Source organism: Prionailurus viverrinus, chromosome A2, assembly GCF_022837055.1.
Source record: "Prionailurus viverrinus isolate Anna chromosome A2, UM_Priviv_1.0, whole genome shotgun sequence".
Lineage (NCBI taxonomy): Eukaryota > Metazoa > Chordata > Mammalia > Carnivora > Felidae > Prionailurus > Prionailurus viverrinus.
Window position 1 is genome coordinate 5,725,295 of NC_062562.1, and position 12,130 is coordinate 5,737,424.

Here is a 12,130-nt window from a genome sequence, read left to right on the forward strand (position 1 = left end):
TGACTTTGGTCCCTGGAAGTCAATTAACTGCCTGGTTCTCTGGAAAAAGCAAAACTCTTGAGTTGGTCCCAAAGTCCTCGATCTGGCATGACCCAAGTCATTCACCGTAACTGGTTTTTCAGTTCAAAAACGTATCTTTCTCTCTTTCTCTTGCTCTCTGATCTTTTCACATACTTGGGTTTTTTTTTCTTTTTCTGATACTCTTTCTCCTCATATTTGCCTGAAAAACATCATCTTATCCTTTGAGGTGCAGAATCATCTCTCCTAGGAAACCTTCCCTGATTCCCCCTTCCAGACTCTGTTGGGTGTTCCTACTCTGTCCTATCCTTGCCCTCATGTGCATATTTCATTCTATTATAGTTAGTGCCCAGTATCTTCTCCCACATGCAACTATAAACTCCACCACTCCATGGCTAGTCCAGAATACATACTTAAATATCTGTGGAGAGCTAACTTGATTTTGAATCAGGACAAATCCAATTTGGTAGGGCTAGACTGATCTTCCTGGGAAGGCAACATCAGACATATCCAAAAGGACTCTTACTGGTCCCAGTAATTGAGAACATTGTAATAGGGCCATCTTGAGATTTCCTTTTAAAGTTCTGCAATTCAAAATCCAAAGTGGCTGTTCTCCCAAACTGTGCAATTCCATACTTGTGCCCAAGACCCTAGATGTTGAGATCCTACTTCCTGGAAGTTTCCAGGTGTCCTTGTGGTCAGGAAGATGAGGTGATCTTTCTGTTGACAAGCTTCCTCAGGGCTCCCTTCAGATCTCTGTTCCTCAAGCTATAGATAAAGGGGTTCAGCATGGGGGTGACTGTAGTGTACATCACAGCAGAGGCTTTCTCCTTCACAGCTGTGCGGACAGAGGAGGGACACAGATAGACCCCGATGGTGGTCCCATAGAAGAGAGCAACCACAGAGAGGTGGGAGCTGCAGGTGGAAAAGGCTTTCTTCCTGCCCCCTGCAGAAGGGACTTTCATGATGGCCACAATGATGCGAGCATAGGAGGCCAGGATGCAGATAAAAGGTGTAGCTATCACCAGCCCAGCCACAATGAGCACAAAGATCTTGTTCACAGACGTGTCAGTGCAAGAAAGCCTGAGAAGGGGAGTGAGGTCACAGAAGAAGTGAGGTAGCTCATTGTTCCCACAGAAAACCAGACGAGCCATCAGGAGAATATGAGTGAGGGAGATGAAGCAGGAAAACACCCATGGGCCACCTGCCAGCAGGCCACAGAGGCGTGGGCTCATGATGGCGGTATAGTGTAAGGGGTGACATATAGCCACAAACCTGTCATAAGCCATCACAGCAATCAGGACACTGTCCATGATGCCAAAGAAATGGAAAAAGTACATCTGGGTCAGGCAGCAGGCATAGGAGATTGACTTGCTCCTGATTTGGATGTTCACCAGCATCTTGGGGACTGTGTTGGTGGCCAGGCAGAAATCAACCAAAGACAGGTTAGCTAAGAAGAAGTACATGGGGGTGTGGATGTGGGAGTCTGAGCTGATGGCCAGGATGATGAGCAGGTTCCCCAGTACTGTGACCACATACATGCAGAGGAACAAAGCAAAGAGGAGTGTCTCCTGCTCTGGAGTTTCTGAAAGCCCCAGGAGGATGAATTCTAATGCGCTGGTTCGGTTCCTTGGTTCCATGGGTATCATTTCTCTGGAGGTGTTGAAAGGAGAAGTTACATGCATACTACAGAAATGATTCTGGAAGATCACGTGAGATTACAACCAATTTCCCATCCAGACTATGTATAACATGTTACATCTTGAACTGTTGATGAAGAGTTTACGGCAACTCATATGTCAAGGTTTGGTAGTAGGACCCTCCCAAGGATATTCCCATTTCAGAGAAAGATTAAGAGTATACCATACATGAAAACTTACTGAAAAAACTACTAAGGGATTTACTTCAGGATAAAACAAATTGAATTAAAAATAAGCAATATCCAGGAAGCAATGAACAGCCAAGCAATTTGTTTATATGCAGAAAAAATAAAATGTTGAATTTTAAGATAATAATAAGGGATGCCTGGGTGGCTCAGTCAGTTAAGCGTCCAACCTCAGCTCAGGTCATGATCTCGTGGTTTGTGGGTTCGAGCCCCGTGTCAGGCTCTGTGCTGACAGCTCAGAACCTGGAGCCTGTTTCAGATTGTGTGTGTGTGTGTGTGTGTGTGTGTGTGTGTCTCTCTCTGCCCCTCTCCTGCTTGTGCTCTGTCTCTCTCTCTCAAAAATAAATAAATAAACTAAAAAATATTTAAAATCATAATAAGAGGAAGGAGGAGGAGGAGGAGGAGGAGGAAGAGAAGAAAAAAGGAAGAAGAAAATGTATGAAAAAGATGGAGTAAGATATTAGGTAACGATTATACATACTCAAGAGGAAGAATTAAAATAACAGTTGAAAGGTCCTTGTATTGAGTTGCAGGAAAAGAGAAATATTGAGTATTTTGGACTTTCTACATGATTTAAGTTTCGGTGTAACCACTAAAATAATGGATACAGAATTTATAATTTGTAAGTTATAGTAGGGAAACAACAGAATTGAAGAGATTTTGATCAAACTACTTTAAGTCAGGAAAGGAAATATAAAGAAGTAAAAAAAATCACAAAATATATAAGTAATTACAAGTGTTAAATGACTGTGTGTGTGTGTGTGTGTGTGTGTGTGTGTGTGTATAAAATCCTGAGTGCTTTTTAAAAAAAAATTCAAGGGGCACCTGGGTGGCGCAGTCGGTTAAGCGTCCGACCTCAGCCAGGTCACGATCTCGCGGTCTGTGAGTTCGAGCCCCGCGTCAGGCCCTGGGCTGATGGCTCAGAGCCTGGAGCCTGTTTCCGATTCTGTGTCTCCCTCTCTCTCTGCCCCTCCCCCGTTCATGCTCTGTCTCTCTCTGTCCCAAAAATAAATAAACGTTAAAAAAATTTTTTTTTTAAAATTCAAGTCAGTTAACGTACAGTATAGTGTTGGTTTCAGGAGTAGAACCTAGTGACTGATCACTTATGTATAACAGCCAGTGCTCATCCCAACAGGTACCCTCCTTAATGCCCATCACCCACTTAGCCCATCCCCCTCAAACTCCCCTTCAGCAACACTCAGTTCATTCTCTATATTCAAGAAGCTCCTATGGTTTGCCTCCCTCTGTTTTTATCTTTGTTTATTTTTCATTCCCTTCCCCTATGTTCATCTGTTTTGTGTTTTAAACTCACATACATCATATGATATTTGTCTTTCTCTGACTGACTTATTTCACTTAGCATAATACATTCAAGTTCCAGCCACATTGTGGCAAATGGCAAGATTTCATTCTTTTTGATCACCGAGTAATATTTCATTGTATATGTATGCCACTGTGTATACATATCTTCTTTATCCATTCATCAGTCAACGCATAAATGTTTAAATGGCTTTAACTAATCTTTAAAAACAGAAAATCTCAAGTTGGACAAAGGAACAAAATTCTATTATCTCATGTGTACAAGAGATATACCTAAACTGTAATGACACAGAAAGTTTGGCTATAAAGGAATAATACAAGTATATGAAGAAATACTAACCCAAATGAAGATGAGTAGTTTACTGATAAGATGTACTTAAGGCAAAGACATTAAAAGAGATAAAGTCATTATATAATAATAAAAGGAACAATTCACCAGAAAAGGAAAAAAAAACCCCAAATAACTCCTAATATACACTTAATAGCATAGACTTACAATATATAAAGAAAAAAGCTAACAGAAATGTAAGGAAAAAATAATAAATCATATCATATTAAGATATTTTGTCATATCTTTTTTAGTAATTGATAGACTAGGGGGTAAAATTTTGGTAAAGGTATAGAAAATTTGAACAATGCAATTAACCAGCTTGATTTGAGCACTATATTAAATTATTAGAGAATCCACATTTTCAAGGACATATATCTGTAAAAACTAGGCCATAAAGCAAATCTTAATAGCAGAGAATACATATGAAACAGAGCCTGTTCAATTATCATAATGTAATAAAGTTAGAAATCACTAATAAAAGATAATCAACTTCTTCCTACATGTTTGGAAATATTAAAAGCACATTTTAAAATAATGTATGCATCAAAGAAGACATCACCATTGAAACCAGTAATATTTATAGTTTTTTTAAAAAACCTAACTATTGGGGCGCCTGGGTGGCGCAGTCGGTTAAGCGTCCGACTTCAGCCAGGTCACGATCTCGCGGTCCGTGAGTTCGAGCCCCGCGTCAGGCTCTGGGCTGATGGCTCAGAGCCTGGAGCCTGTTTCGGATTCTGTGTCTCCCTCTCTCTCGGCCCCTCCCCCATTCATGCTCTGTCTCTCTCTGTCGCAAAAATAAATAAACGTTGAAAAAAAATTAAAAAAAAAACAACTAACTATCTACATCCATATAAATATAGATACACACAATGGAATATTACACAGCCTTTTAAAAGGATGAGATCTTGCCATTTGCAACAATATGGGTGGACCTAGGGTGTATCATGCTAAGTGAAATAAGTCAAACAAAGACAAATGCCATATGATTTCAGTCATGTGTGAAATCTTAAAAAAGACAAATGAACAGGGGCGCCTGGGTGGTTCAGTCAGTTGAGTGTCCGACTTTGGCTCAGGTCATGATCTCACAGTTCGTGGGTTCAAACCCCACATCGGGCTCTGTGCTGACAGCTCAGACCCTTGGAGCCTGCTTTGGATTCTGTGTCTCCTTCTAGCTCTCTCTGCCCCTCTCACTCTCTCTCTCTCTCTCTCTCTCTCAAAAATAAATAAATGTAATTTTTAAAAATTAAAAAAAGACATATGAACAAACAAAAAGCAAAATCAGAACTCTAAACACAGAGAACAAACTGATGGTTGCCAGAGGGAAGGGTGGGGGGAATCAGCAAAATGGGTGAATGGGAGCAGGAGATATTAGCTTCCAGTTATGGAATGAATTGAATCACAGGAATAAAAGGCACAGCATAGGGAATACAGTCAATGATGTAACAGCATCGTATGGTGACAGATGGTGGCTACACCAGTGGTGAGAATAACATAATGTCTAGAGAAGTTGAATCCCTATGTTGTGTACCTGACACTAACATAACACTGCGTATCAACTATACTAAAAAAACCTACCTCATCAAAGGAGATGCAGCTAAACCAGTACGTAGAGGTAAATTCATGTTCTTAAAAGCATAATGTAGAAAAGAAAGCTTGAAACTTTAAAACTATTGAAAGTCATAAGAAAAGACTTACACACCTGGACAGATTACATGATCATATGTGCTCAGTTCATAATCCTGTATCCCTTTAATGACCATTTTCTGGGTGATGTCAGAATGGTTTTCTATCCCCCACAAAGAACACCAAGTCTGACGATTACCCATCAACGAGAGTATGTGTGTATGAGTTCGGGGTCCAGTGAGGAAGTTCCAGCACACAACTGGAGCAAAATCAACCTGAGGTTTGGCACTTTGAAGGGGGTAAGAAGGACAGCTTCACTTCAGCAACATCACACATCCCTCAAGGCAGCACAGCTCAGTGCCAAGGAAATACCCTCAGCCCTTGATTTTTCCCATGGGGGAAAGTGAGAGTGTGTGAGTGAATGTCTGAGCACCCCCAGGTGTACAGGATGCTGACAAAGGGACCCACCTTTTTCCCACCCCATACAGAAAACTGAGGTGAGCTTCATGACTGATGGAAGGGAGAGGCTGGGAGCAGAGCAGGGAGGGCTTGGAATGCATTGAAGGGACACAGATCCTGCTAATGATTCCACAGATTCCATCAGGAAGCCAGCCCACACACCGCTGGGAATGCCTCTCACCTGTTGACCCTCCCAAGTCTCCAGCAGGTACTCCCAGTGCTATGTGTGCCTCACCCAGGAACACCAACCAAGCCATAGCTCCTCCCTGTGCATGTATGCCTCCAAGGGCAGCAAGTGTGGGCACCTGCAGAGGGCTAGTGGGCAAGTGTAGAAAACCAGTCCAACTCTGAGGAACTGAGAGAGAGCACACAAACTTGGGCATTTCAGGGCACCGCTCTAAGGAAAATAAAATGAAGGCTGTCAGCCCCTGGCCTGGCTTTTCAGAATCAAGAGAAGGCAAACAATCTTAAGAATGTCCCCTCCACCCAGTGTAGGAAACAAGAAGTGTGAAGCAGGTGTATTTATTGAAAAGGTCTAAGAATCCGTTGAAGAGCCTAAGAATCCCTGGGAGGGTTAAAAGAGAGATTTTTCTCCCAAAGCCAGTCTTTAAAGAATGGAGGAGGTAACTGCTTCTTCAGATGTGAAAAGCATCAATGCATGATTTCAGGGAACATTAAAAATCAACAAAACATGACACAACCAAAGGTACACAATAATTTTCTAGTAAGTGACCCCAAAGAAATGTAGATCTATGATCTACCTGATAAAGAATTAAAAATAGATGTCTTAAGGAAGCTCAATGAGCTATAGAAAGATAATTCAATAAAATCAGGAAAAAAAATCATGCATATGATCTTATATATAGAAATTCCTAAAAAACCACACACACACATACACACACACACACACACACACACACACACACACACACTGTTGGAACTAATAAATGAGTCAGTAAAGTTGCAGGATATGAAATAAATACACAAAAATTAGTTGCATTTCTATCTGCAACTATCTGAACTATCTGAAAAAGAAATAATTAAAACAATCCCATTTACAATAGCATCCAAAACAAGTAAAACACTTAGGAATAAATTTAACCAAAAAGGTGGAAGATCTATATACCAAAAACTATAAAGCACTGATGAAGGAAATTGGAGAAGACACAAATACATGGAAAGATATCCTGTGTTCACCAATTGTAATAATTAATATTGTGAAATTGTTCATTCTACTCAAAGTGAGCTACAGATTCAATACAATCACTATCAAAATTCCAGTGGCATTTTTCACAGAAATAAAGGACACAATCCTAAAGTTTGTATGCAACCACAAAAGAACCCCCGCCTGCAAAAAAAAACAAAGCAATCCTGAGAAAGAACAAAGCTGGAGGCATCACATTTCCTGACTTCAACTATATTACAAAGCTCTAGTAATCGAAACAGTATGGTACCAGCATAAAAACAGACATAGAGATCAGTGGAATAGAATAAAGAGCCAGAAATGAATCCATGCACAGACAGTGAACTGATCTTTTACGAGGGTGCCTAGAACACACAATGGAGAAACGATGGTCTCTTCAATAAATGGTGTTGTGGGAACTGAATATTCACATGCAAAAGAATGAAAGCAGACTCCTATCTTACACCACTCACAAAAAATAACTCAAAATGCACTAAAAATATAAATATAAGATCTGAATCCATAAAACTCCTAGAAGAGAACCACAGGAGAAAGCTCCTTGATATTGGTTTTAGCAATGTTTTTTTTTTTTTAATAAATGACACCAAAAGCACAGAAAACAAAAGCAAAAATCAACAGGCAAGACTATAGCAAAAAGAAACAATCAACCAAAGGAAAAGCCAACCTATGGAATGGGGGAAAATATCTGCAAACCATATATTTGATGGAGGATATATCCAAAATATGTAAGGAACTTACACCACTCAATAGCAAAAATACAAATAATCTGATTAAAATAGGCAAAGAAACTGAATAGACATTTCCCTAAAGAAGAGATACAAATGTCCGACAGGTACATGAAAAGGTGTTCAATTTCAGGGAAACACAAATAAAAATCACAATTAGATATCACCTCACACCTTTTAGATGGCTTTTACCAAAAAGACAATATATAATAACTGTTGGTGATGATATGGAGTAAAGGGATTCCTTGTACACTTTTTGTAGAAGGATACATTGGTGTGGCCACTTTGGAAAAGAGTGTGGAGGTTCCTCAAAACATTAAGATAGAGGGGCACCTGGGTGGCTTAGTTGGTTGACTTTGGCTCAGATTATGATCTCATGGTTCATGAGTTTGAGCCCCGCTTTGGGCTTGCTGCTGTCAGCGCAGAGCCCGCTTTGGATCCTCTGTCCCCCTCTGTCTTTCTCCTCCCCCACTTGCACTCTGTCTCTCAAAAATAAATAAAACATCAAAAAAATTAAGACAGAACTATCATATGATCCAGCAATCCCTCTTCTGGGTATGTATCTGAAGGAAACCAAATCAGTATCTCAAATGGATATCTGCTCTCCCAAGTTCATCGTAGCATTATTCACAATAGCCAAGATGTGGAAACAACCTAAGTGTCCATCAATGGGGACTGAATAGAGAAGCTGTAGGATATATATAAAATTCAGCCACAAGAACAAAGGAAATCTTGTCATTTGTGACAACATGGATGAACCCAGAGGACTTTATGCTAGGTGGAAATGTTCCGGCCAGAGACAGACAAATATTGTACGATCTCACTTATATGGGGAATTTTTTAAAAAGTCAAACTCATAGAAACAGCCAGTAGAGTGGTGGTTAGTTCCCAGGGGCTTGGGGAACTGGGGAGCTACTGGTCAAATGATATAAGCTTACAGGCAGAAGATGAGTAAGATTTGGGGATCTAATGTGCACCAATACCATATTATATACTTGAAATTTGCTGAGGGGGTAGATCTTAAGTGTTCTCACTTTGGCTCTCTTTTCCTTAACAGTTTTGGTCCCACCATCCTTTGGAGATTCTGCTAAACTATAGCCCTTCCCCCACCCCCCACCCCTGAAAATATATACCTTGACACATACTATTTCAGGGTTTTCATAAAACGTCCTCAGCTCCAAGTTAGGATCCAAGTTTTCAAAACTTTCTTTGTAGAGGGTCTGCTAGTTTTCAGATGTGATTCTCAGACTTACAACTCCAGGCTTCCAACACCCAGACCTGAGTTGCTGCCTGCCAACTCATCTGGAAAATTTGCATGAATGTAGAGTGGAATGATGGGAAGCATGCAGATAATTGGATCCAGATGGACTAGAATTAAAACCCTGGCTTCTAAACCAAGTGACTAGTAACTTCTCTAAACTTCTTTTTCTGTATCTTTATACACTTTGGAGAAATAATACCCACCTCTGAGTTTTCTTAGAAGCTGAAGCGAGGTAGCCCATGAAAAGTGACCAAAGCAGCGCTCAGCATCACAGTATGGTCTCAGTCAACATCAGGCAGCGTCACCTGATATGTAAAGGAAGGACTTTGAAAAGAGAAACACCTAGATGGTTCCTGGGCTCACCACCTGGTAGCTAAGTGACCTTGAGTGAATTGCCTAACCACTAAAACCTCACTGTCTTTGTCAAAAGGGAATGATGGTAATGGTCAAGGATTAAATGAGACATGCACATAAAATTATCTACAGTGTCTGACACAGAATAGAATAGTTATAATAAGCAGTGATATCCCTTTCTTTTTCATCCTGCATGGCAAGTTCATTAGATAAAAAATAAAGTCTATTTTCTGCTAGAGCCTCTCTTTCTGTGAATGAAATCACCGTCCTTCTAGACAACTGTGACCGAAACTGACTCTTCCTCCCTCATTGCTTCCACTGCCAAAGCCAATTCATCAATGAGCCACCACATCTTCCAGAAGTTGAACGTTCCATTCTTCTAGTCGTTTTCCATCTACCTCCTCCTCCTGCCATTACTTGAGAGTAAATCAGGGCTTCCATTAGTTCTGGGTTGCCTTAATCCAAGTTCTGGTTCTTAGTTAGTCCTTATGCATCCATTCTCCATCTTCCAAGCCATCCTGAAGTCACTGCCAGATAAATTCTCATGAAGTATACCTCTGACCATATCACTTTTATTCACTTTCCCATTCATTCACTCATTTATTCTACCAATTCCATCAACAATTATTGATTGGGCTGAGTGGTGGGACAAAGACGTGAAAAGACACAGACCTTGCCCTCCTAAGACATGAGAGCAGAGACTGTATGTCTGTTTATTTTTGCACCCAGCATCTTATCCGAGATATAGGAGGCATAAACACAATTGCTCAATATGTGCATGATTAAATAATAATTTTCTTTTATTTTGAGTGCCTCCAATAATGCCAGACCCTGCTCTTAAGTTCTTTGCCAATTTGCTACTCACAACAACCCACTGAGGCGTGTTCTGTTTCACATATAAGGAAATGGAGATACAAGGAGATTAAGAAAATCAAATGTGTCTCAAAGACAGCAGGTCGCAGAGCTAAACCAGCAGTCTGAATCTAGAGCCTATACTCTTGATCTCTGTATTTCAAGAATCTGAAGTGAATGGATAAATTCACAGTTTAATAAAGGAAACAGACTCGAGAGGCACTTACCAAATTATGCGGAAATGGACATAATAGAAAATTGCCCTGAGAATTATAAAAGTACTCAGGAAATGCAGGTCAATCAGGCAGTGATCCCTGGAAATTCTGGCATCTACACAAAAGACTACGAACCACTGTCGTCCACGGAACAAAATCCAAATGTTTACCTTCACATGAAAGAAATCTGATTCTCTGGCAAACCTGTATGTTCTGCTGTATTTACTACTGCCCTCCTAAAATTATGTTTTATACCAGATTGGAGGAGGGAGGGTAACCAATATGCAAATCCCCCTCACCACCCCTCCTTCCCCGTCATTTCCTGTCTCTATGTTTCCTCAGATTTCATATTACCTAATGAATCCCTAGTATGTGCCAAGCACTATAGTAGACATACTACATATATGACATGTTGTCCTAACAACAAACTGTGAGAAAGGGATTATGCTCCCCTTTTTACAAATGAGATGATTGAGGCCCAGCATGGAGAATTCTGTGAGGCTCCCACAGTTATTAAATGAGCTTGGTTCCAGTGCGTGTCCACCTGAGTCCAAAACTCACAGCCCTTCTGAGCCATGCTGCCCTTCAGCATTCTCTCTTTCTGGCTTTCCCTGGCCCCTGTACCATCCTCCACCAAATTCTCACTCACTTATTCTGCCACTTGCTGTTTTTCCACAACTCTTGGGAAAAGTTTAAGTCTCTGGAACTGGAAGTCTCACATGTTCCCTAATCATCTTAATGAAGTTCCACTCAAGAAAGCACACAACTCGTATCCCACATGGAGCCCCAGAGCTTGGTGTCCAGGGTTTCTCAGTTGGGAAAGATTAGGGATTTCCAATGATTTCAGAAGCTCAGTGATGGAAATAACTCAAACTTACGCCAACAGAGCCTGGTGGAAACACTTTCTTCTTTGAGATACTCAACTGGGCTCGGGAAAGCAGGTCCACATACTAAGATTATGCTTCATGCTTGTTGCAGGAGAAGGGAGACTCCTTATACTTAAAGTCTCCAGTTCAAAGAATTGTCTGCCTAAAGAAACAGTTATCATTGAGCTATTGAATTTGAAAACCTCAAGAGTTTCAATGACTATTTTTTTTTAATTAACCCAAAGAACATGAATTAAAGTTTCAATTTAGTTTTCAATAGGGGTTTAATGCCTTTTTGAATTACTGGTTTAACCTAAATTTTGAAAAAAATGTGATGTATTAATATGCATACTATAAAAAAGTTTGAAATATTATATTTCTTAAATATGGGGAGAACATTAATCACATTTAGCAAACATTTTTTCATTCAAACCTGTATATTAAAATAAGTGAAATGATTAATTTGAATCACGGTCAAGTTCATGATTCACATTTTGGGATAGATTCTTTTCTTAACGCAGTACCTAACTTTTGATAACCTTTCAAAATTAATATTTGATCATATAAGTTATGTCAAATACAGATGATCCTTTAAAGGTCGCACTGTCCATCTATGTAGCAAGAGTTCCAAAGTATTTTTGGGAAGTTTGATAACTTTTATATCTGAAGTGTGCTTAACCAGAAAAGTGAAAATGTTAATGGACAAAAAGGTATTTTTAAAACTTCAAAGTGATAAATGATTTTTAATAAAATTAACCTCAAACTAATAAACTTAAAATCTATAAGCAAATCAAAATAAAGTATTAGTTTAACAGCAAAAACTAGATATTTATTTGTTAGAAGCTGCCTCTCTTCATTGGGGATTTTTAACTATAAAATTTCCAGCAGATGTGAGCTTTAAAGGCCCTTAATACTTGAAATTGTTAGATGCTTGATGAGTAAATTACACTTGCCTCTAGAATTATAAAAATCTGAGCTTTATAAAATGCATCTATTCCTGAAGGTAATTTCTCTGAT

The 12,130-nt window shown here is 39.7% G+C and overlaps 1 protein-coding gene across 1 annotated transcript; it reads right to left on the reverse strand.

The window, feature by feature from the left end:
• Positions 1–716: 716 nt before the first annotated feature.
• LOC125149986 (olfactory receptor 24) lies at positions 717–1,667 on the reverse strand. The gene has a single exon (XM_047829231.1). It carries the CDS (start codon positions 1,665–1,667, stop codon positions 717–719), a length of 951 nt encoding a protein of 316 aa, XP_047685187.1.
• Positions 1,668–12,130: the final 10,463 nt, after the last annotated feature.